This window comes from Eulemur rufifrons, chromosome 2, assembly GCF_041146395.1.
Source record: "Eulemur rufifrons isolate Redbay chromosome 2, OSU_ERuf_1, whole genome shotgun sequence".
In the NCBI taxonomy this organism is placed as follows: Eukaryota; Metazoa; Chordata; class Mammalia; order Primates; family Lemuridae; genus Eulemur; species Eulemur rufifrons.
The window spans coordinates 125,041,512-125,065,360 of NC_090984.1; the positions used below are offsets into that span (position 1 = coordinate 125,041,512).

The following is a 23,849-nucleotide window of genomic DNA, read 5'->3' on the forward strand; positions in this document are numbered from 1 at the left end:
AGTGTGAGGAACTTGGTTGCTCCTTCACGCCCCGCTCGCTGTGCTCACCCGAGGGCTGCTGGGCCTGGATTCCAGCTCTCTGCCCCCAAAGTGACAGCCCCTGTGGGGGAACACAACCCCTCCAAGGACGCTTCCCTGTTTCAAGTGGAGGGGGCATGGTCCTGCCTGGGGATCCCATTCCAGCCGCTGCCCAGGCGCGTCACTGGAAGTGGTGACTCCTTTGGAGACCCTGTGACGTCCGGAGTGTCAATACTGGGGCTGGCTTGACTGTCGTCCCCCACGAGGGAAAGGCCAGTTCTCACTGGGCCCCTGAAGGCAGGGGTTGCACCTCGCTGCCCCTGACAGCTCCGGTGCCAGCGCCCGCAGGCCCTGCCCACCCGCCAGCGCCAGGCCGAACAGTGGGCCCAGACTGCCCGGGGGGCCGTGGCTCTGGGCTCTCATCCCTGGTGCAGCTCCGGGTGCTGTGCCCTGGCTCGGGGGCCCCTGTGTGCAGGGAGCCGGCTGTGGTGGGTGGGAGCCCTCCCGCCTCGCCCCGTGGCCCCGTGTGTGCCTGTTTCTGCAGGTGGCCACGCATGCATGGGCCTGTCTGTGTTCCTCTCTCGTTTGACCGGGAGAGTGGGCGGGCGTTCGGCCCCCTGGATGAGTGGGGGCATGCTCTGTCTCCATGGCCCCCAGCTCTGATCACACCGTGATTTGGGGGTCCTGGGTCTGTCGCTTCCAAATCAACTGTGGTCGTGGGAGGGCGGGGGCTAGGCCCGGCCTGTCTGATGGTGGGAGTTTGCCACCTGGGGTCCGAATCCCTGCACCCCCAGGCTCATGGCTGCCAGCCCCCACTCTCTTTGGAGCCTGGCCCGGGCCCCACCCGAGGCTGGGGCCACCTCCATGCCAGGGCAGCGGTGTCTGCCACAGGGCTCTGCAGGCTGGGCTGGCACCCTGGTGTCCGCAGTAGTCCCAGCAGAGCTCAGGTGCCAGCAGGCTTTGGTGGCAGCCAGGGGAGGTGCGTGACGGGCGGCCGGGCAGCCTCCCAGCTGGCAGGGCACAGCATGACTCGGGCGGGGGCGGGGAGGCCTGGTCAGGCCCAGTGTTACCGTCCAGCCCTGAGACCTGGGCTGGCTCCCTCCTCCCCGGGGGGACGGTGGTGTCCCGGGGTCTCCTGTGGCTCAGGGTGTGATGGGATGAGGCTCGTCCTCGCGCCTGTCTCATCTTTTTTTGCTGGTCTGGGGTTTCAGGGATTGAGGGTGGGATTTGAGCTCAGGGGGCGGGAACCAGTGCCCTGTGACCATCCGCCAGGAGCAGAGAGGGAGCACTGGCAACTGGCAGGGGCGCAGGCGCCGCGAGGGCCTGGGGACAAGCTTTGTGTCTTAGGGGAGGGGCTCGCTCCGGGGAGTCTGGTTGTGGGCAGACGTGGGGCTGGGCAGGGACTGGAGTTGCTGTTTGGGGCCTCACTGCCTCTCTGCTGAGAGGTGGAGGACAGGGAAGGAGGGGACTGCAGGTCACCCCCAAACTTGAGCTGCTCAGAGTCATGCTGAGAGGCTTGTGGTGATTTGGGGTGGGTTAAGGCAATGGGTCCCTTGAGTGTCCTGGGAGGATCTCATACCTGGGAGTAAAAGGAGCAGGTTCTTGTTTTAAATAACAAGGAAAGTCTAGTTCCCATTTTCCTTTGCCTGCTAGGAAGCTCACAGCAAATCTGTTCAGCTCTGGACCACCACATGGGACTTTTCTTATGTCTCTTACGGGAACTGATCATTTCTTTTTGTTCTAGTTGTGACTGTCTCTGGTTGCATGGTTTTGTTTTTTGTTTATAATACGTAGTTCCTGGAAGCCACCACACAATCTTTGTGCATGTCAATATTGGCTATGAGTAAATAAATAGAATAAAAATGGACTAATTATGGCCTCAGCATGTCTGGCCTTAGTCTGCTCATGTGGCTATTGAGGTTGGGCTGTCCCCTGTGGATTCCTGGTGGCGGCCAGGCGGGGCGGTCCAGTCTCCAGGAGGCCCGGGGCCAAGGAATGGCTACTCCCTCATGTCCCTCTGAGCTCCGAGCTCTGGGTTCTCCCTTCCCGCTATGCCTGACACAACTCTCCTAGGCAGGAGCCAGAGGCTACCACCACCTCCTGTGGCCACGTCACTCCTTTATGGGCCTCAGTTTCCCCACCTGTGAACAGGGTCCCTTGGGCCGGGTTGTCACTCTTGCTTCTCCTGAGGTTAAGGGCACTTTCGCTTCCCTGTCACGTTGTCATGGTGTTGCAGAGGGGCGGGCCACGGGCCACGTCCTCAGCTGCCCTCCAGGGTGTGTCTTCCACACGGGAGCCCGTGCGCTGCGGTGGCCCGAGGCTGTCCACAGGGCTCCCTGGTCCTGGCCCCCGGCAGCATCCCCTGCTGCAGCTGTGGGGGCGGGACGGGTTGGCGGTGTGTGGTCCGGCCCGGCCGGCGCCGGCTGCCCTGTGCCTGCTGTGCCCGCCCTCCGGTGAATGTCTTGAGAACCCCTCGTGCGTTAGCCTCTGACCCTGCGTGACAGATGCTGGCCCGAGCTGTGGCCTCTGTTTCCGGGTGGAGCTTGTGGTGCTGGCCCTTGCCCAGTGCCCTGCTCCGGGACCCTCCCTAACTGTCCTGTCCCTGTCCTTCCTCACCGCCTGACAGCGTGGTCCAGGGCCATGGCCCGGCGCTGCCTCCCAGTGGCCCCTGGACTCCCACACCCGCCATGAACCAGCCTGGTCCTGAAGCCATCCTGGCTGGGCCACCTTGGGGGCTGCCCTCTGCCCAGCTGCGAGGTCCCTCCTGCTCCTGTCCCCGGGCCCTCTCCTGTGCCCCGCACTTGCCTCCAGCTGGGGAAAGTGTCGGGCAACTGGGCTCCAAGCTTCCTTATCCTGGAGGACTTCCCCCTTCTTCTCCAGAGGGTGGAGCTCCCTAAAAGGGTGGCCAACCTGGAGGTGGCAAGGGGTGAGGCTTGGGGACCCTGGAGTCACTGGGCCTGGGCTCAAACCCCAGCTCTGCTGCCCCAGCTATGTGGCCTGAGCAAGTGTCTCAGCTTCTCTGAGCCTCAGTCTGTTAAAGGGGACGTTGTCATGGCAGCCAGAGAGCAAGGTGGCCACCTGTGGGGGAGGGTGGCCCTGGGGCTGTGCAGGGAGGCCTGGCCTGGGCTTGGTGCCGTGGGGTGGGCTGCCCCCACGGGTGCCCCGCAGCCTGGAGAGGAGAGGGCCCTGGGGCAGCGGCAAGGCTGGTGCGCAGGGCAAGGGGCGTGGAGCCGGGCAGCGGGAGGTGGGGCCGGCGGCCAGTCAGCAGACCCTCCGCCAACCGTGTTCGGCCGTCACCACGTGGCGGGAGGACGGCGGGGAGCACCGGAGTGTGTTTCCCTGGGCTGCAAAGCCAGACTCAGCCTGGCGTCTCCTTCACCAGAGTGCGTGCCCTGAGCAGAGTGCCATGGGCCTGGCCGAGTGGGCTCTGGAGAGGTGCTGCAGGACATCCGGGAGGGCCTCCTAGAGGTGGCGGCATTTGATCTCCCTTAGAATTAAACCCACGGAGATGAGACGGGACGAGGGGCGGGAGCTGGGCAGCCTGGAGCTCACGTGGTGACAGTCAGGGTGCAGGGTGGAGACAAGGGGGTCGGTGTGGGGAGGGGCTCTGGAGGGTGGGTTTGGAGCCGAGCAGCGGCTGGGCCCAGGCTGCTCCGGGAGGTCCTTTGCTGAGAGGGCGGCAGGCCAGGGTCTCGCCTGCGCCCTGGCCCTGGGTGCTCTCGGCATCCGTGTCAGAGGGGCTGGTGGTCCCGACAGACCTGTGACCCTCGTGTGCCGAGGTTTCCAGGCATCCACCATGGACACCTGGGACCAGCTCGGGAAGGGGCCTGATCCGGATTCCGCACTCGCCCCTTTGCAGCCAGGCCTCCAGGGCAGCCTCGGCCTCCTGGGGCTCAGGGCCCTCCAAGCCACGCTGTGGCTCTGTGTTCGGGGCCTGTGCCCGCTACCCTGGCAGTGAGACTCTGCTGCAGCCTGTGGAGGGTGCCTGCTGCCCCGTTGCTCAGATGGGGAAACTGAGGTCCGTGGGGCTCTGTGCCTTGCCCCGTGGCCACAGCCTGTACCCAGATTTGGATTGAGCGTCTGGGTGACCCCCAAGCACGCCAAGCCCTCCTCTGAGCGGTGGGGGTCCAGTGAGCCTGCCCCCTGAGCCCCCAGCTGGGGTCATCCTCGCCCTACTGGCCTGAGCCCCTGGGGCCCCAGCACCCTGGCCGTGGCATTGGGTGGAGGACAGGGGAGGCCATTGAGGGGAGCAGGGTCTCAATGAGCTGGTCTGTCCCCGAGCTGTCCAGCTGGGCTGGCTCCTGGCACAGGGCCCGGGCACGGCGTGCCGGCCGGCGCCCGTGGGCCGGGCTGTGCATCCACTCCCCTCCCCCCGACAGAGGAGCAAGGCCTGGGGGGCTAGGCCCTTGGAGCCGCCGACCCCTGGGGTGGGAGTGGTCCCCAGGGTCCTGGCAGGCAGACCAGGGAGGGGCCGGGCCTGTCGTGAGGTGCCCGGCCGGGTGGGAGGGGCACTGAGGTGGGGCTGGCCAGTTTCCAGGCTGGGAAATTGAGACCCCCGCTGCTCGCCCCCACCCCCGCCTGGCTGCACGACACGGGAAAGTCCCCAACAGCAGGACCCACGAGGGCAGCCGCCTGGCCCAGCAGCTGGGAGTCCCTTCCTGGACCTGTTGTCAACTCCGGAAACAGTGGCTGCACAGGGTCACAGCCCAGCACGCTTTGTGGGGAAGGAAAGGGAGGGTGGGGTGTGGGGCCGTGGCCGGCGGGGTCCCCATGCTCATGCCTGACCGTGTGGTGGGACAGGGAGGGACCCCGGGCCTTGGGGCCTCTTCCAGGCTGGGCCTCTGGCAGTGGGTGCCGGGGCTCCCTTTGCAGAGTCGGGGTGACAGGGGCTCAGAGAGGGTCCCACACAGCTGAGGGCTGGGCGCCTGAGCACGTGGCTCCTCTGAACTGGGGCCAGGCCCCCTCCCCTCGCCCCTCCCCCAGTGGCCGAAAGGGGGGCGTGGCCTGGTCACTGCAGTTCTGTCCCATGGGTGGTGGCTTGGCTGGCTCTGGAGCTGCCAGTCTTCTTTCCTGGCGGTGACGATGGAGCGGTGGTCCCGGTAAAGCCCCGCTGGGCCTCCCGTGCGGGAGAAAATGGAAGGATTGCTTACGGCAACTCGGAGACCCCAGAAACAAAATAAAACATGAAGCCATCACTTTCAAGTAGGGGAGGCCCCCTAACACCCAGGCATGTGATGGGCGGGCTGTGCGTACGGCTAAATTGAATCAAATGAAGAAAAATATTTTCCAAATGCAAGTAAAATATCTGTTTAATTAGACCATAAAGAGGAAATTAAAAGTAATATTTTGCAGTGGGGTAATTACTGTCTTCCTGAAGGACTGGGCTGCAGAGGGGTGGGTGACGGGCAGGGCTGGTGGCTGAGGCTTTCCGGGGTCCACGTTTCTGAAGGTGGGGCCCAGAGCCGGGAGGGACGGTGGCTCAGGCTGCCCCGCCCGCTCCCCCTTGGCGAGGCCAGGGAGCAGGGGTGTCGTCCTGTGCTGCGGTCCGGGCGGCCTTTGTCTCTGCAGCTCAGGCAGCATCCGGTGGTCTGGAAGACCCTCGCCCTCGCCTTCCCTGGGAGTGGCCAGGACTAGCCCTCAGGGAGAAGGGCTGGGCCAGGGGCTGGGTGGGGGTGCTGGGCTGTCCCCCGGTCTCAGCCCCGCAACGTGCTGGGCCCCAGGCCAGTCCGGCAGACAGGTGGTCTCGGGTGGCCCTGGAGCGGGGCGTGTGGTGAGGGTCCTGGTTCTGTTTCTGCCCAAGCAGCTGAGCCCAGCCAGGCGGTGTGTGAGGCCCAGGGATAGGGATGGGGGCTCTCGGGCCACTCAGCCACTGCTGTGTTGCCCCAGGCAGGTGTCTCCTCCTGCTGGCCTCTGCCCGTGTTGAGTGTGTGACTTGGTTGGAGGGACAGCCCTGCCCGTGCCGGGGCTGGTCCTGGGGCTCAGGGCCTGGGCCTCTCAGTGCCCCCATGGAGCCGGCTAGCCACCGGAGGGGGTGGTGACATTCCCCCGTGGGCCCGGCTGCCCGTCCTTGGGAGGGAAGCTTGGCCCAAGGAGGGCCCGTGGGCAGCCTCGGGGTACTCGCTTGTGGAGGGGCTTGAGGCACCCGGGCAGCCGCTGTGCTCTGGGGCCCTGGCGCAGGTCCCTGGGCCGAGCGGGAGCCGGGCAGCCTCCGGGCGTCTCCCCAGTGGGGGCCTGAGCTTGCTGGGCCTCCCCGGTGCAGACACCCAGGGCTCCCACCCGGGGCTTCGATGCTGGTGCTGGATGGGGCAGGGCCTCTCTGGCAGTGGCCGCCTTCCTTCCTGATGGCCCGTTTGCGTGGGGGCTGGGCCTGTCTTTCCCCCCTGCCCTCTGCCTGGCCATGGGCGGGGACCCTGTGTGCTCAGGTCACTTAGGGCTCCTCCCCAACCCTCCTCTGCCTTGTTCTGCCCTGGCTTCTCCCCTGCCTCCTGCTGTGTGGGCGTGGGGGGGGGGCAGGGCGGGCTCCCCCAGAGGCCTGAGGTCCAGGAGACGTCCAGAGACCTCCCTGCCTGTCTGGAGGCTCTAGAATGAGGGCTGAGGCTGGAGCTGGGGGCTGGGCTGCCTTTCAGGTGGGATTAATGGTTCTACCAGGGGGTCTTCCTTCACCTTCCCAGCCACCTCCTGCTGCGTGGAGAATCAGTGTGATCAGAGCTGGACTGGGAAACAGGCCCCGTCTACCCTCGTCTTGGGGGCTGGGGGATGAGGCTGGCCCCAGATGGGTGGCCGCGGCCCCCGAGAGGGCGTCTGGCCTTCAGGTGAGCGGTGGTCTCAGTGGGGCCTTCCTCCCCCTCTGCAGGGCCCCTCAGCCTGGCCTCTGACTTCCTGCAGGGCTGCAGGAGGGAGGGGCCTCGGCTGACCGGACCGGCTGGAGAAAATCCAGGCCTTCCGGAGTGGCACACAGCTCAGGCAGCAGGGCCGCAGGGGCCACTGGTTCACGTGACCTGGCCTGCCTGGGGCTGCGGGCTGGGGAGGTGCCGCCTAGTCAGGGCATGTGCAGTGGTCCTGGGGACAAGGCCAGGTGACCGCCTGCTCACACCGGGTGGGCCGAGACCTTGTAGCACTGAACACCCTGGGCCACAGCTGTCACCAGGCGAGCCTCCTGGGCCCCTGTGCTCAAGCTGCGGTGGCTGCAGGGCAGGCTCAGGGCGTGTGGGGTGCATGAGACACCCCTGGTGTGATGGCCCCCGCTCCCTGCCTGAGACATGGGCGTGCTTGAGGAGGCCGAGGTCCCTTTCATGGCCAACAGCGTGGCTCAGTTGGAGCCAGGCTTTGCCTGCAGTCCCTCTGAGTGGTGTGGCCAGCAGTCAGGGACCTGCCTGGGCCGGGGCAGGAGGAAGGCCCAGGCAGGTGAAGGGGTGGCCGGGGGCTGGCAGAGCGACCTGCAGGGAAAGGACCTGCGCTCTGGGGTGGCGCCAGGAACAGCAGGGCTCGGCTGGTGCTATCCAAGCGCTGCCCAGGCCAGAGCCCTGTGACGGGGCTCCCCCCTTGGGGAAGGGGTGCGGGTGCCAAGGGGCTGGCCCACTCCTCGAGAGCAGGATAAATGCTGCTCCTGGCTCAGACTCCGACCTTTGCAGAGTTGTCCTGGGGACGGGTCCATGGGAAGAAGCCTCTTGGTGGTCTGCAGATTGACTCCTTCCTCCTCTCCTTTTGGAAGGCATCACCTCCTCCAGGAAGTCCTCCCTGACTTCGAGGCTGGGAAACAGCTGTCCTTGGGGCTTGCCTGGTGCCTGTTCTTAGCTGTCTCTGGACACCGGTCTCGTGGCTACAGGGACCCATGTGTTTCCCTATTCAGGGGAGGGGGCCCCGAGCAGCAGAGGGCAGCCCCCGGGCAGCTCAGGCCCCAGGGAGCCCATCCCGCACCTGGAGCGCTCTTCTCGGGGACCGGAGTGAGGGGTCTCATCGCGAGGCCTGACTTCTGTTGGTGCCTTTGCAGTAGCCGCAGTTTTTTTCCCTTCCATCCCCACCAGGGCTGGAGACCCAGGAGAGGCCGGGTGAGGGTCTCCCTCCCGGCCCCGCCTGGGCACATGCGAGTGAGGGGGCCACGCTCTGGGGCGGATGTTGCTATTAAGGGGCCACTTCCCACCAGGCTCCCAGGCCCCCAGGCCCCAGTGGCCTTTGCGGGGAGCCACAAACCCGCCTTGTTAGCGGCAGCGGGGCGGTCACTGCTGGCGGGGCGGCGGGCAGTGATCAAGGGCTCCGCCAGCCTCGCTGTTAAGCTCCGGTAATTATTTTCCCGCTGGGCTCACGGATGAAACTGTTCTTGCTTATTAATCAGTTATGGATGGTGTGGCGGCCTCCGCGGGAGCTTGCAGTGCCGCCACGGAGGGCAGGGTGCGGCAGCGGGTCCCGACGCTGACCGTCCTCTGTCCCTTTTGTCCTCAGGAGCCCTGCCTCTCCGCCCTGCTCCTCGACAAGCTCCCAGCGCCTGGGGCCCTGCCAGCGTGCCGCCCGGAGGCCGAGAGCCGCTGTGACGTCTGTGCCACACACCTGCAGCAGCTCACCCGGGAGGCCCTGCACCTGCTGCGGGCCCCGGCCAGCCACGAGGACCCCGACACCCCCCGAGGAGGCCCTGGCCTCGCGCCTGCTGGCCCCAGCACAATGACCAGCCTGAGGGACGCTCCAGGACCCACGGGCCCTGCAGGGAAGCAGCCGGGACGAGCAGGGCCCGACAGGACGAAGGCGCCGGCCTGGCCGCCTGGGCCCAGTGTCCAGGTGTCGGTGGCACCTGCGGGCCTCGGGGGGGCCCTGAGCACAGTCACCATCCAGGCCCAGCAGTGCCTGGAGGGCATGTGGAGCGTCTCCAGGGTCAACAGCTTCCTCCCGCCCGCGTGCCTGGTGAGTGCCTGTGCTGGGCGGGCTGTCCGGACCGGGGTGGGGGTCCCCGACTCTCTTGAGGCCCCAGATCCATCCTTGATGGTGCTGGGTGGCAGGGCCCTCCTGCGTCCGCAGGCATGACTGTTGGGGACGGTGCTGGCCACCCTTGCTTCTGAGCCCGTGGTGGCACAGTGGCTGGCGGAGTGCCAGCCCGGGCACAGGGAGCACCCCTCGCCAGGAGCCCGCTGGCCAGGCTTCCCCAGGGCCACCGTGCGGGTGACACGGACCTGCCGAGTGGACTGGCGGTAGCAGGCGTCCAATCCACTCCCACGCCGGGCCTGGCCTCTCCCAGGAGCTGCCTCTGTTTAGTTGACTGACTGGAGCCCCCCAAACCCTCCCTCCCCACGGGGCCCCCCAGAGAGCCCCGACGTGTGTCTGCGATTTCTCCCCAGCGGTGGGTGTGGCCTCCCTGGAGCCGGCTCCGGGCGCCAGTTCTCGGTGCGGCCTGGGAAGGAGCCTGCGCTGGGGCCGCTTTTCCGTTGGCTCCGGGGCTTTGCTGGGGGGGCTGTCTCTGCCCGGTCCCCTCTGCCCCCGTTTTCCCTCTGGGAGAGGGGCCCAGGATGGGGCTCAGGACGGGGGCTGGGTCTGAGGCGTGTGCGGCTCACTGGGTGGGGCTCTGGGGTGTGCTCCCCAGCAGGCCCTGCCCGACGCGGGGTCACCTCCTCCCGGGGGTCCCGTGTGCACGCTGGGACTGAGGCTGAGGGCACAGGGCCTGGCCGCGCGTTTGCACCGGATCTGGCTCTCCTGGCAGAGCGAGCCGGAAGGAAGAAGGGACCCTCCCAGCAGGGGGAACAGCCCAGGCGGAGGCCTGGAGGCCTTTGAGGCCGGGGTGGGGTGGGCGGGGGGCCAGGGGACTGGGTGACTGTGTGAGGAAGCCCCTCTGCATCGCCCCGCCCCTCCACCCCAGAGCCCGTGACGGGCCATGTTTCTGCTCGGGCCACCTGGCCGTCCTGCGGGGCCTGCGAGGGCTTCCCGGTGGCTCCGTGCCTGCTGGTGTTTCTGGGGGCAGACAGAGGTGCAGGGGTCACCATGGTCACCGAGACAAAGTCGTATGCAAGTCTCGACGCTGGGCAGACCTCTGTCCCCACCCCCAGGCTGGCCCGCCCCTCTGAGGCCCAGGCTGAGAATCCTGCCCGACCTGGGCCAGTCCCTGTGACTGGCTGCTGGGCCCGTCCTTCTGAGGCCACCTTGTCCTTGGGGTCGGGTGCACGGGGACTCTCGGGAGGAGCTTCTGGACCCTGACTGGCCTTGCCCTGGTGGCCTTGGCACCACACCCTTCCATTTATTAACGTGCTGGCGAGGCCAAGACGGGGGCTGGCTGTCATGTGTCCCTCGGTGCCTCCTGGCCAGAGAGCGGGGTGCCCTGGGAAGGTGGGCCGGGGACAGCACTGAGGCAGGGCAGCAGGTGAGCCGGGCGGCTTCCTGGAGGAGGTGGCATCGAGCTGGACCTGGAGGGAAGGTCAGGTGACAGCCTGAGACCCAAATGGTGGGACAGAGGCGCCCCTCCCTGCCACCCGGCTGCTGGCCCCCACTAGCCTGTCCGTAGCCCGCAGCTGGCTGGGCGTTTAAGGCACCTCTTCCAGTTTTACTTGGGCATTGATTGTGTCCGGGGTGGTGGGAATAGATTTCTAATTAGACGACAGCCCCGGCAGTCGATAGGGAGATTATTAGGACCATAAATAGAACTTTAAGACTCAGACGAGGTAATTTCCCCTGAACCAGGGCATCGATCGTCAGAGTTGGCCCCGGAATGTGAACATTGCCGTTAGACTCTAGAGCTAAATGCTCCTGGGGAGTCGCCCCGTGCATCTCTGGCGCAGCCCTGGGCCGGTGAGGCTGTTTCAGCCTGGCGGGTGGGACGGGGCTGCCGTGGCCCCCTCTGTCCCAGGATGCGCAGAGGAGGGGACCGGGCTTGGTCTCAGCGGGCACTCTTGTCTCGGCCGAGGCCTGGCAGGGAGGCTGGAGAAGGGTGGCTGGGCCTGGCCAGAAGGCTGGGCCTTAGAGGGGGCCGGGGGCTCCCAGAGCTCCCAGGGGCCCCTGAAGCCACAGGCAGGGCCCCGGGACAGTCTGGTACTGAGGCCAGGAGCCTGCCCTGGTGGCCCTGCAGAGTCTTGCCGTGGGCACAGCTGTCCTGGGGAGGCCTGGCCAGCCACGGCTGCAGTCAGACCACAGCTCACTTCAGCGTCCCCGAGTGCAGAGCGCGGCCTTTCCGGGTCGTTCTGCATCCCGAGTGTCCCGAGATGCTTCCAGGCTGTGCGAGCTCCCCAAAGGGTGGTTCATTGCAGACCCCCAGGCAGGGGCGACTCTGCCACGGTGGAGCGCGGAGGCCACCCACAGGGGCGGGGCTCTGGGCCTGTCCCCACCTGCCTGCCCTGGACAGTGGACGCAGGGGCCGCTTGCGCTCCCCTGCCCTGGCCTGCTCCCCCGGGGCCACTAGGGCTGGAGCATGCTGTGAACAGCGGCTCCTTTCACTCCCCTTGCTGTCCCCGCAGCAGGCTAGAAGCCGTGCAGTGGGCTCCCACAGAGGCGGCCCAGTGGGCGGTGGGGTGACACAGGTGACACAGGAGGGGCAGCAGAGAGCAGGGAGGGAGGGCAGGTGGGGCTGTGCAAACAACCTTCCTGTGTCCCTGGACACGGGCCGGGCCCTGCTGGTCCTGGGGCTCCTGGCTGGCCTCAGGGCCTGCTGGGGAGGATGGAGGGCTTCGTGGAGGAGGCGCTGCTGTGGCTTTGACATTTGGGGTGGGAGCTGAGGTCGTCTTGGTGGCAGCCCCGAGAAGCCAGGGCAGCCTTGTCCATGGCAGTTGAGTGGCTTCGGCTCGGTGGCTCCTGCCGCCCCTGTGCCAGGCTGAGGGGCTCTGGCGGGTGCCCCCATGCGTGGGGCCGTGGCTGCAGGCGGGGGCTGGAGGGGCCTTGGCTGGCCCGGCCTGGCTCTCTGGGGACGCCCTGGCTCCCCGCCCGAGGACAGGGGGGATGGGGTGGTGCCCCCTCCCCGTGTGGTGGCGGCAAAGCTGCTTCTGTGGCACAGGGGCAGGGCCGGCCCTCGCAGGGCAGAACTTTCCCAGCTTGGGGCTGGCCAGGCTGGGGCTTGGAGGGGGCCAGCCCGCCCCACCGAGGCTCCGGAGACGGGCACACACCCCGGATGGCGGCCGGTGCCTGCACAGGGCTGAGACCCCGTCTGCCGGTTCAGCCCTGAGCCGTCCTGGCTGCTCCCAGCCCCTCCCTCCCTGCTGTCCCCACCTTTGGGCACAAAGCGCACAGTGAGGTGTCTGGGCAGCTGGAGGGCTCAGGCCTGAGGGCTCCGACGATGGGCTAGTGTGGTGTTTCCTAAACCGAGTTCCACGGAACCCTGGTGTTCCTGGGGCCGGCAGGTGCTCCCCGCAGGCGTCAGCTGCCGCCGTGGGAGACCCCCGGGCGGAGACCGTCGGGGCCCTCGGCCAGGGTGCGCCTCGGCCCCAGGGTGGGCGCCACCGCCTCACGCGCTGCTCTCTTCATGCTTTTCCTTTCGTTGCTACTGTGGCGCCTCCATCGCATTTTCTGTTTGGCCGCCCGCCCCTCCCTGCGCCCCCTTTCTTCTCTCCCCGTGTTGTGGTCTTCCCTCTCGCCACCCCCTCTTCCCGCCCCTCCGGCTCTCGCTTTGCCAGACGGCTTCTTTTGGCATGCCCGGGCTCTGCTTCTGGCAGGAACTGGCCGAGGCCGTCCCGGCGGACGGAGCTGTGTGGCGGCAGCTCGCGGGACGGCGGAGCCGAGGCACCTGCAGGACTCGAGAGACAGGTCAGTGCGGGCGGGCCTGGCCGGCTGCAGGCGCGCGCCGTCGCCGGGGCCGGAGCATGGCAGCCGGCGGCACAGAGGCTGGCACGAGATGGCGGGATGGCTCGGGGCCCTCTGGGAGGGGGTGGGCAGCTGGGGGGCCAGGGCGCAGCAGCTCTGTCCCTGCAGTGACCCTCCAGCCTCCGTGCCCCGTCTGCGGGAGGCAGGTACCGCGGTGCTTCGTGAAACAGGGCGGTGGGGCCTGGCCTGGGACGCAGAGCTTGGGCCCCACGGTGGTGCCATCACAGGGCTGGCTGGGGCCTGTGGGTGCCGGGCAGTCTGTGGGGGGTGCGCACTGCCCTGGCCTCCCCAGGAGCTCCTGGCCTGGCGGCTGGCTGCCAGGCCCAGCGGGTGCCGGCTCTGCTCTCGGGAGCTCAGGCCCTGTGTTCAACATCGTAACTTTAACTTAGTTCTTTCCGACACCACCCTGCTCAGGTAGGGGGTTCAGATTTTTCACAGGAAACACAAGTATTAAGGGATTAAAAAAAGGGTACACATGCAAGGCGAGGGAGGGGCTTGGAGAAGGAGAGGGCTGGCCAGGCTGGGTTCTGAGGGATGTGCAGGAGTTTCTACCCTGTAGGCAGGTGGCAGGGTGTGGTGTGCTGGCACAATGCCCGGTGAGCAGTTCCAGGCTCACCCTTCTGTTCCAGGTTCCCATTTGCCCCTCTCTGATGCCGACCTGTTCTTCCTGAAGCCCTGGAGGAGTGGCCAGTGCCCCGGGGGGCCAGGAGGGCGCTGGGCTTCCATCCAGCCTAAGGCTTGGGGCTCTCTGTGAACTTCCTTTTGCAGACATGGTTCTGTTCTGTGTCCCAAGAGGGGTTTGGAAGCTGGCCCTGGCCATGGGTTGGGCAGGGTGAGACTCTCCACTATGGTGAGCAGGGAAGCTACCCTGGGATGGCAGGGTCTCCTTCTGGAATGTTCCTCCTGGGGCCCAGGGTGGCTTGTCCTGCTGAAGTGCAATGCCTGGCCTCTGGCCCATGTCACCTGGGGGACCCTAAGGACATGGGCGCTCCATGGCAAGGCTGCCACCCTGGGCTCCCTAACCCCAGGGTCACCAGACCAGCTCAGGTCCTCATTGTAGAGGCCCCGGGCTTTGCCAGCCTGGGCTCAGGACGCCTGGGCAGTGGTTGCTGACGAACACTTGGGGCTGTGTGGAGCTCCGCACCCCAGGGGCCCGGCTGTGGGGCCCACAGGGTCCTTACAAGGCTGGGAGCAGCGGGCCCTTGGGGCAGGGGGCTGGGGCCTGGGGTGGCCGGGCTGAGGCAGGCCGCCTTCCCTGCCCCGCGTGTGCTGCGTCCCCCACCCCGCCCAGGGCCTGGGCCGGCCCGGGGTCCAGGGCCGACGTGTGCTCGTAAACGTAACATGCAGAAGCCACATCTGAAGCACAAGGGGCGCGTCCCAGGAGCATTTAATCACGTTTGTGCTTCGTTGTGAGGCTGTCTTCCTTTTTAGAATTTATTTTAGCTAATTAGTTGGAAATGCCAGGATAGTGTTTCAGATGCTGGGAGCATCATACATCGTCACACGTGGGCAGGCAGCGCCCCTGTCCAGGGTTTGCCTTGGCTTCTGTGTCTCCGTGTGCTGCCACGTGGCCTGGAGTGAGGGGTGCGGGTGGCCGTGTCCGTGTGTCTCAAGCACCACGGTCACTAGGCTTCTGGAGCCCGGTGGGGGAGGGGCTGGCAAGTGTGGCCCCTGGCGCCGTCTGCGTCCACCTCTGCCTCCACGGCCCCGCTGGGGAGACCACCTTACACCCGGGCTGGGGACGTGGGGCCCAGGCGAGGCCCTTCCCCGCTGGCCCTGTCTCCCAGCCCCGAATTCTGGGGCCTTCCCAGCCGCGCCAGCTGGGTCCTGGGAGTGTGGGGGCCCCAGGGAGTGTGCTGGGGCTCAGGCCAGCTCCCCGGTGCCCACCGTCCGGCCCTCACTCAGACTCTCTCCTTCCCTCCAGGCTGAGGCGGCGGTGGCTGCGGTGGCGGTGGCAGACACGGTCCGAGATGGCCCCCCCACGGCGAGGCCCGATGGCTTGTTGAAGGCGTGGGGCCATGGTGGGGTCTGCACGTCAGCCCTGGTCACCCCGGCTCTGGGCACCTCGGCGGGGGGCTCCACAGGCCCGTCCGCCGCGGCCTCCTTCTTCTTAAGGTGGGTCCTGGGGCTTCTCCGGGGAGAACAGTGTGTGACAGGGGAGGGCTCTCGGCTCCCGGCCCTGGGGGCCCATGAGCTGTCCCGGGGGGGCCTGTGGCCTTGCCTGCAGCTGAGCCGGCGGGAGCTGGGTGGGCCCCAGCCGCTGGGCAGCTCTCGGCTGGAGGCCCGGCCGGCCTCCCAGGACACCTGCAAGGACGGTGCTTGTCCTGTGGGTGTTGACAGAAATGTCACGTGGGGGCTTCTCAGCCTGGGGGTCACTGCCGAGGAGGGGCCAGGTTGGAGCTCACTCGCTGCCACTGCTGAGCTGTGCAATCTTGGCAAATCATTTAACCTCTCTGTGCCTCAGTTTCCTCACCTGCCACGTGGGGCTCTTCCTCTTTGGGTCTCTGTGAGCTGCTAGTGTCTGTGAGGTGCCAGGGCAGGGCTGGCCCAGAGTGGGAGGCTCAGCCGTGGACACGAGGGGCTTGCGGGGCAGCCCCCTCTGTCGGGGAGCACGGGGGGAGCCCTGGGGGCAGCAGGGACTTGAGGGGTGTCCCTGAGTGATGGAGGAGGGAGCCAGGGAGGGCGTCCGGGAGGCTGGGCTGCACCCAGTCCCCCTGAGCTCACGCTTGGCGGCTCCAGCTCCACCAGGAGCCAGGAGCATCCCATGTTGGGGTGGCCGTGTCTAATGTCTCGGGGTTCCTGTCCCAGGCCCGGAGCTCGGGGTGCCTGGGGTGCCTGGGGCCCACTGTGTGCTTTTCTCTCTGTGCCCGGCCCAGGGCCCTGCGGGTGCCAGGTCCTGGGATGCGGCCAGGGTGGAGGTGGGGAAGGGGGGTGGTGTGGTGTGGGGGCTGGGCGCCCGGCCTTTCTCCCCCGCGCAGCCCCTCCCGCGGGCGCCTCCTGCTCTCCTCCTGCCGGGTGAGGGATGCGGATTACAGGATGTAATCTCGGTAATGAGCGGTAATGGCAGAACCAGCCGCGGGTCACTGTCCCATTAGCAGCCCCTCGCGGGCGCTGATAAGCTTGTCGGTGAATCACCCGGGCGGGGCGCAGCACGGAGGGCGCCTTATCAGCGCAGGTCCGGGGGGACCGTGCGGCCTGATTGGGGCGTGACGGGGCATACGATTACGGCATTGTCGAGGCGGCTGACGAACATGCCCCGCGTCAAAGCACAGTGGCCGCTGCACGTGACTGACGCGGCCCCAGCCGGCCTCCGCGGCCACCCCAATTAGGCGCCCAGAGCCTGGCTGGGACCCTCTGGGTGGGGGCGGGGGTCTCCCGAGTGCCAGCTGGCAGTCAGGGCGGCGCCGGGCAGGGGGACAAATGGGACGACGGCCTCACCCCCTGGTCCTGCTTTAAAAGGCCTCTCCACCAGGCGTGGCGCAGCCTCTGCGGCACCTCCTCGGGTCGTGCTTGGCGGGAGGACGTGCAGGGCTGAGACTTTCTGAAAAGAAAGGAAGCTCCCGTGGCCGCGTCCCCGGGGCGCCTGGTGCCTGCGGAGGGACCCTGTCCCTGGGAAGTACAGGCCCTGTCACCCCCCCAGGCTGGCTCCTTAGCAACCAAGCCCAGCAGAGCGGGTGCGGCTGCCTTTTGTCTGGGAGCTGGCCGGTGCTGCTGACCTTGGGAAGTTACCATAGAGACGCCGCACGCACGGGCGGGATGGAGGGGGGGTGCTCGCGGCCTGCTCCCTGCTTACTTCCGCCTGTCGGACATACGTGTCCCAGTGGGGGGTCCTGGCTCGGCGGGGGTCGGAGGGGGACCTGCCCTGTGGGCGGCACCCTAGGCCGTCAGGGCGCTCAGAGAGTGCCAGGACTGTCCACTCCCCGACTCTGTCGGGGGCTGAGGCTCAGCACCAGGAGGGAGACGATGGCGCTTCAGGCCCCTGCCCGGGGGGCCTGGGGCACGTGCCGGGCATACGTGCTGTGTTCCCACCCCCCACCCACGAGAGGCCTGGAAGGCAGAGCTGACCCCAGCCCATGCCCTGCCCTGGGGAGGTTTCCAGGGTGTGCGGTCGGGGGCAGGTCTGTGGAGGCCTTTGGTGGCAGCGTGGGGCCAGGAAAGGGCCAGAGCACAGGGCCCTGTGGTGTTGTGGGCCTGGGGGTGGGCTTCGAGGGCTGAGTAGGAGTTTGGTAGGTATTTGTCAAGCAGAGGCAGGATGGGGTCAGGAGTTTGGGTTCTCAAGTCCTGTGGTCCTGGGGGTCTTGGCTCTGCCACTGCCCCTGAGCATGCCCTGGGCCGGGCACCAGGGTGCCATCAATGCTCTGGGGGTGTAGAGTGCAGGGCTGAGCCTGGTGCCCTGCCCTCGCCCCCAGCTGGGCCTGGGTGGGCTGCCTGGGCCATGGTGGCCACAGCCGTATGGAGCTTGGCGCGCTGACCCCCAGCGGGGGTCTGCAGAGTACGGGCCACATGGGCCAGAGGCTCTGTGAGCGCGTTTTCTCCAAAGGCTCTGGCGACCTCAATGCCCCCTGTCCGGGCCCCCCTGCTTCCTCCCCACCCCCACCTCTCTGTCGTGTCCCCTCCCCTGCGAGGCCTCCGTCAGCCCTCCCCCCACCCCACCTCTGCCTTTGGGGGGTTCACCTCCCAGACCCCTGCATCTGGATGTCCTATGAAGAGCCACTGGGCGGGGGAGTCTCCCTGCCAGGCTCGGGCAAAGGGGACCCGCTGCACTGGTGTTGCAGCCTCAGTGGGGCCCCATGCCCAGGTCCCCGGACAGTCAGGCTGGCGCCTGGCAGAGGGGCAGGACAGGCCGGCGCCGCCGGAGGCTCCCAGAGCCTCTAGCCAGGGACTGGGCCAGGGTGTCCCTCACCTGCCTCTTGGCCTCCAGGTGACAATCCCAGGCGACATGGCAAGTGCCAGCCCCGGCAGGGCCAGGAGTTGGGGTGCTGGCCTCAGGCCCCAGCTGCCTCCGGCCGGGGTCCAGGGCTCCCTTAGCAGCTCTGCAGGCCCCAGCGGTGGCAGTGCCGGCCCTGGGTCCCTGGTGGAGCGGAGCCTGCGGGTGGCAGGTCCCGGGGGTGGAGGGCGGGGCGGGGCTGGTCCGCCAGCCTCCTCACGCCCAGTGGGGTGCTCTGCGGCGGCCGAAACCAGCCGTGCACCTGTCTCCTTGGGGCACTAAGGGCCTCGCCGTCAATGCTGGCTGCCTGGAAATTCCCCTCTGGTCTGGAAGAGGTGATTTTTCTTTGTAAACAGGTAAAATATTTCCCTTTCTGTTTACTTGGATCCATGACCAGGGCCAGTGAGCCCAGGAGACATCTGTCGGCTCAGAGGCTTTTCCGAGTCCTGCTCACTCATTCACTCACTCACTCACTCCTCACTCACTCATTCACTCACTCATTCATTCACTCACTCGCTCACTCAGTCATTCACTTAGTCATTCACTCATTCACTCACTCACTTATTCACTCACTCACTCATTCACTCACTCGCTCATTCACTCACTCGCTCATTCACTCGCTCATTTGCTCACTCATTCACTCGCTCACTTGCTCATTCACTCACTCGCTCATTTGCTCACTCGCTTACTCGCTCACTCATTCACTCATTCACTCACTCATTGACTCACTCACAGGCGTACTCTGAGCTCTGCTGTGAGCTAGACCTGGCTTGGTGAATGTCCCCAGGCCCCCAGCTGGGGGACACAGCTGTATAAATTGGCATCTCAGGGTTCCTATGGCAGCAGGAGGCACGGGCTGTGGGGTCCAGCTTGGGGCACCAGGGCAGGCTGCCTGGAGGAGGTGTCATCCAAGGATGGGGTGGGCTGCCTGTGCAGGTGACGTTCCTGCTTCTCTGAGTCTTCCTTTGGGAGCTGAACCACTGAGCCCTGTGCACCGCCCCCTGCCCCGCCCTGGCCGGCAATGCAGAGGGTGTTCGTGGCCCTGAGCAAGGCACCCTGTCTTCTCGGAGCCTGGGTGAGGCCACGTGTGGCCCTGGCCCGCTACTTCCACCTCCGCTGCTCAGAAACCCTCCAGGGCAGGCCCGGCCCCCAGGCCCCCCAAGGCGCGTGCGAGCAGAGGTGCAGTAGCCAAGTTGGGGTCGACATGTCTGGGGGGGGTTTGTCCCAGATTCAGGGGGCCTAAGTTTCATCAGAGAAGAAAATGCCCGTCCTGGGGCCTGTTAACGCTGCCATGTGCCCACACCCATGAGGTGAGCCCGTAAAAGTGGCTCCCTGGGGGCCGGGGCGGGTGGGGAGCGCCCTGTTGGCTCCCAGCCCCTCGAGGCCAGCGATGGGCAGAGAGAGGAGGGGTGTCCTGAATTGGTCAGATCGTGGGGTGGAGACGCCTGGCCAGTGACTTGCAGACCCTGGGCCGGCGGATCCTCAGAGGGGTCAGGCCCCGCCTCTGTCCAGATGGCCCCAGGGCCTGGACGTACCTGCGTGGTCTGGGTACACCTGGGCTCTGTGCCGTACACGCCGGCTCCTGAGAGGGGCACTGGAGGGACAGAGCCTTCTGTGGCCTTGGTGTGGCCTCTGCAGACCTGAGGCTCTGGCCTCCATCTCGCTCTGGCCTCTCTCAGAGCCTCACCCGTTGGCCATGGGTCCTCCCCTGGCCTCTGTGTCCCCATCAGGCTTTGGTGTGGGGGTGCAGGGTGCCCTGTCCCCCCTGTCTTGAGTGGGAGCTGGCTGGAACCCTGAGCCTGCCCCACCTGGGGAGGGGCCTGGGGGTAGGACGTGGCTGCAGGGAGCAAGGGAGGGGCAAGGAGCCTGCTGGGGGGCGGGGGGGCTGCCTCGGCAGGAGCCATAGCCGGGCGTCACTGTCCCCGTTGACACAAGGACATGAGTCTAGGGAGCCTCCTTATCCTTTATGGGGTCCCTGGGCTACACCCTCCCTTTCCCAGCCCTGCCCCTCCCAGGTAGGGGGCGGAGGGGGGGTCCCACCTGCACCTGCAGAGCCCCCCCCCAGCCCTCCGTGGTGGGTCCCAGCCCTGGGGCGGTGCCCGGCAGGTGGGGAGGGGCTGCCCCACCCAGCTCTTGCCTACTAGACTGATGTTTCTCAAGGTGAGGCTGCAGCTTCTTCCCAGGGGCCCTGGCGGGAAGCTGCCGCGTAGCCCAGGGTGGTGGGGTGGGTGGGCAGGAAGAGCCCCGTGGACTAGGGCTCTGACAAAATCCGGATGGACAGGCGCAGCCCGGCGGCCTCCCCGGCGCGGTGGCTCGCTCCGCAGCCTGGGCTGCGGCTTTGCCCCTGCCCTGCTCAGAGCGCCTGTCCTGCCTGGGCTCCTTGCCCTGTGGACAGGTGCACAGTCAGCCCCCAGGTGACGGCGTGGGCCTCTGTCCTGCCCCGAGTCTGCTGTGTGATCGAGTGCGGGACGAGGAGCTCGGACTTGCAGGGCTGCTGCCGGCTCACGCGTGTGTGACCCGGGTGAGGTGCTGGGCGGACGCTCGTGCTGCCGTGTGCGCTCTGCAGGTCTCAGACACACCAGGCTGCAGCCCCCCGATGCAGATGGCATTGCCACCACCAGCCGTGGCCGAAGAACCCACGTCCCCGAGGCATCCCCATGCCCAGAGTTGTGTGGGCTCCTCCTGGGCAGCTCCGGGACCCTCCTCCTCCCGCCGCGCCTGGCCCTGCCTGGGTGGGTGCCGTGCCGCCACCACCGCTGCTCTACTAAGGACTCCTCCATGCGTCGTAGATTACTTTTATTTTCTACGATGACACCTCACTAGGAGGAAAGCCGTCCCCAGGGTCTCTTAAAAGACAGCTCTGATTAAAGACGGAGGAGTTAAGCAAAGCGCTGGCAGTAGGTCTCGCCGCAGTGGGGGCGTAGGAGGCTGGCGGTGGCCCCGGGTGCAGACCCCGCTACGTTGGGACAGTTGGACCGGAGGGTCGAGGGCTGCAGCCATCCAGCCTCAGCCCCGCTGAGCCCCAGCTCCTGCCCCCCCCGCCCCCCCCCCCCCCCGGCTCCTCCTGTTCGGAGCGGGTGGTGGAGGCCTGGGGAGGAGTTCCTTCACACCTGCTGGGTGCTGTCCCCGTGCTGTGGGGCCCACAGCTGGCGTCAGGGGCCTGGGGCGCACGCTGCAGGGCGTGTGGGGAGGGCGGTGGCTGCTCCATGGATGGGCCGGTGGGTGCAGATAAGTCGGGGTGGGCACAGTGAGCCCACCTGGGCTACGTCCCTGCAGCGGGGCTGTCATGGGCAAGGGCCCAAGGGTGCAGTGTTTGTGTGAGTGTGAATGTGTGTGTGTGTGTGTGTGTCTCTGTGTGTGTGTGTGTGTCTCTGTGTGTGTGTGTGTGTGTCTCTGTGTGTGTGTGTGTGTGTGTGTGTCTCTGTGTGTGTGTGTGTGTGTGTGTTGGGGTCCCCTGGGAGTCCACGCCAGTGGCTACCAAACTCGCCCAGCACCCCCTTGAGGGTGATAGAACCCTGGTGTCAGCCTCACCCCCAGAGGGCCTTTGGGGGGGGGTCTGGGGTCTGCTGAGACTGCTCAGACCGTGGCTGAGGCCGAGGTGGGCAGGGGGCAGCCAGAGCCAGCGGAGGCCGTCCTGGCAGGGTGGCCGGGCCCCAGGACAGATCCAGGGCCTTGGCGCGTGCAGAGGGGTGAGGGGCGACACGGTAGTCACGATAGCAGCGTTAACTGGGCACCTTTTGTATGCGGGCACTGTGCTGGGTGCCCTGAATGCGTCAGCTCACCCGGGCCACACGGAAGCCTCCAGTGGTCACATCATCCTGTGTTACAGCCAGGGAAACTGAGGCACAGAGCGACTGGGTCAACAGGTCTGGGTCACGGCCTGGGCAGTCTGGCCGGCGCAGCCTCGCGTCCTGTGCCTCAGCGGCTGCCGGCTGGGGAGGAGGTGGGGCTGGGAGGGCGATGCCTTCTGCGGGCACAGGCAGGGCGAAAGCAAGTGCAGGCCGCTCAGCCCCGTTCCTGCCGTGGCTCCTGGCGGTGGCTGATGGGGCTCTGAGGGTGGGACTGCCTGGTGCCCGCGTGGGTGGGTGACAGGGACAGTGCTGGCGCCCACTGAGTGCCCCACGCCTCTCCCCCCAGGGCTGCCCAGAAGCTCAGTCTGGCCTCCAAGCGCAAGAAGACCCCCGCGCCGCCGGCTCCGGCCACCCGAGGCACCTCCGTCTACCCCACCGACTTCAGCGGGGTCCTGCAGCTGTGGCCGCCCCCAGCACCCCCCTGCCTGCTCAGGGCCACCTCCAAGGCCAAGGACAACTCCGGCAGCATGGGAAAGGTGGGCCCACCCCGAGGTCGGGGGCCCGGGCAGGGGAGGCCAGGGTGTCTGAGGGGCTGCGGGTAGGGGTGCGGGAGACAGGGCTGCTCCTCTTTCTCCCAGGTGGGCCAAGGATGGTTGGTGGGGCGCAGATGGGGAGACTGAGGCCCAGGGAGCGGGGGTGAGGGGCAGTGCGTCCACAGGGGTTCCAGGCCCAGGTGCTGGTCTCTCTGGGCTGTTGTCGGACCGGGGCCGGGGTCGTGCTGGGACCCTCAGCTCTGCAGCGTCGCTGCATCTGGGAAGGTCCCAGCCACGGCCATGGGAAGTGGGGTGTGTGATGGGGTGATTTAGGCCGCTTCTTTGGGGCTGGCGAAACTGAGGCCTGGAGGGGGCATGGCCTTGCCTGAGGAGGGGACAGGCTGGCCCGCCTTGGCTGCCCAGGAAGCTCTGGCCCCGGGTCCTGGGGTGGCTGTCCTGGCTGCACCCCCACCCCGAGCAGCCTGGGCGGTAGCTGACCCCCGCCAGCATGGGGCCCACGTCCGTCTGTGCGAGCCGCGGGCTTCCCCCGTGGGCGGGACCCTGGCGTGGGCCTGCACCCGTGTTGGCCTGTGTTCCCGGCACTGGTGGCTCCCTCGGGAGGGTGACTCCAGGAGTGGGTCTGAGGGCACAGGTGGCCCTGGGTGGCCTGTGGGCTGGGGCCTAAGGGGGGAACTGGCGGTTCTTGCCACCCCCGTGGCCGGGGCTGGAGCTGCCTGCGCATCTGGGGTGCACCTCAGGAACTCCCCAACTAGGGGTCCCCACCCAGCACGTCCCCCCACCTTCGCGGAAATGGCTAAATCTCCTTTGCCCCGGGCCCTGCTCATCTGAGTGGGGACGCTGGCTGGGCCGTCTCTGCGTCCCTCTTGTGTAGGTAACCGTAAGTCAGCAAGCTCTGTGTCCTGGCGCCACCCACTGTCACTGCTCTGCCCCACCCGGGGGCGGGGGCTGCCTGGAGAGGTCACCTGGGCCTTGGGACCTCCCCACGCCCAGCTCTGCTAGCGGCCCCGGGGCAGAGAGCGGGTCCCCACCCTGTGTCCCTGTGCCCTGCCCAGGGCTGCTTCTCCCGCATCAGACCCGTGTTCTGGCTCAGGAGAGAGGGGGGCCCAGGCCTGGCCGACGCGTGCACCCCAGCATCCTCTCCCTCTGGACAGCCCCTTAGACAGGGCAGGGGGGTCCTGCTGGCCACGTGGGGTGCAGCGTGTGCAGAGACCCGGGGAGGACGGCTGAGGTCGGGGCCCCAGGGAAGCCGGGCAGTGTGTGGGCTTCTAGCCGGGCGCTGGAGTCCTGGCTCTGACCTTGGCCTGGCCACTGAGCCAGGTCCATCGGGGCCCCTCCCTCTGCAAGCAGGGGTGGGGGTGGAGGTTGAGGAGTTCCCGGCCCCCTTGTGCACGTGGCAGCGCGGAACTGCTGCTGCTCTGCCCACCCAAGGATCCCTGGGGGGCTTCTCCCCCCTCCCCGTGGCAGAACCGCCCCCTCCCCCTCCCCAGCCACTCAGCCCTTCCCCAGAGACAAGGAGCCCTTGGCCACCAGCCCTCTGAGCCCCCCGCTGTGCCCCCTCCGCAGCTCCCTGGGTGTTACTAGCGCCAATGTCACATGGTCAGAAACACCGCCTGAAAGGCGTTTAATATTGTCGCTGAAAAGAAGTTAGATTACGCTCAATTTCTGACATTAATGTGCTACTTAAGATAATTCATCACACTGTGGCATTAAAGAAGACATCCCTTTCTGGGTGGGTGCCGAGAAGCGCCCCTCCCCCCTCGCCTGCCTGGGCCACCTCCTGGGAGCTGGAAGCCCTTTTTT

The 23,849-nt window shown here is 67.0% G+C and overlaps 1 protein-coding gene across 1 annotated transcript in view; it reads left to right on the plus strand.

Annotated features, from left to right (window-relative positions):
• KIF26A (kinesin family member 26A) overlaps positions 1-23,849 on the plus strand; it is a 37,812-nt gene that overhangs the window by 3,890 nt on the left and 10,073 nt on the right. The window contains exons 3-5 of the mRNA XM_069493175.1: positions 8,458-8,910; positions 14,702-14,892; positions 21,842-22,031. Coding sequence (XP_069349276.1) covers positions 8,458-8,910; positions 14,702-14,892; positions 21,842-22,031 — 834 coding nt within the window. The remainder of the gene's footprint in view (positions 1-8,457; positions 8,911-14,701; positions 14,893-21,841; positions 22,032-23,849) is intronic.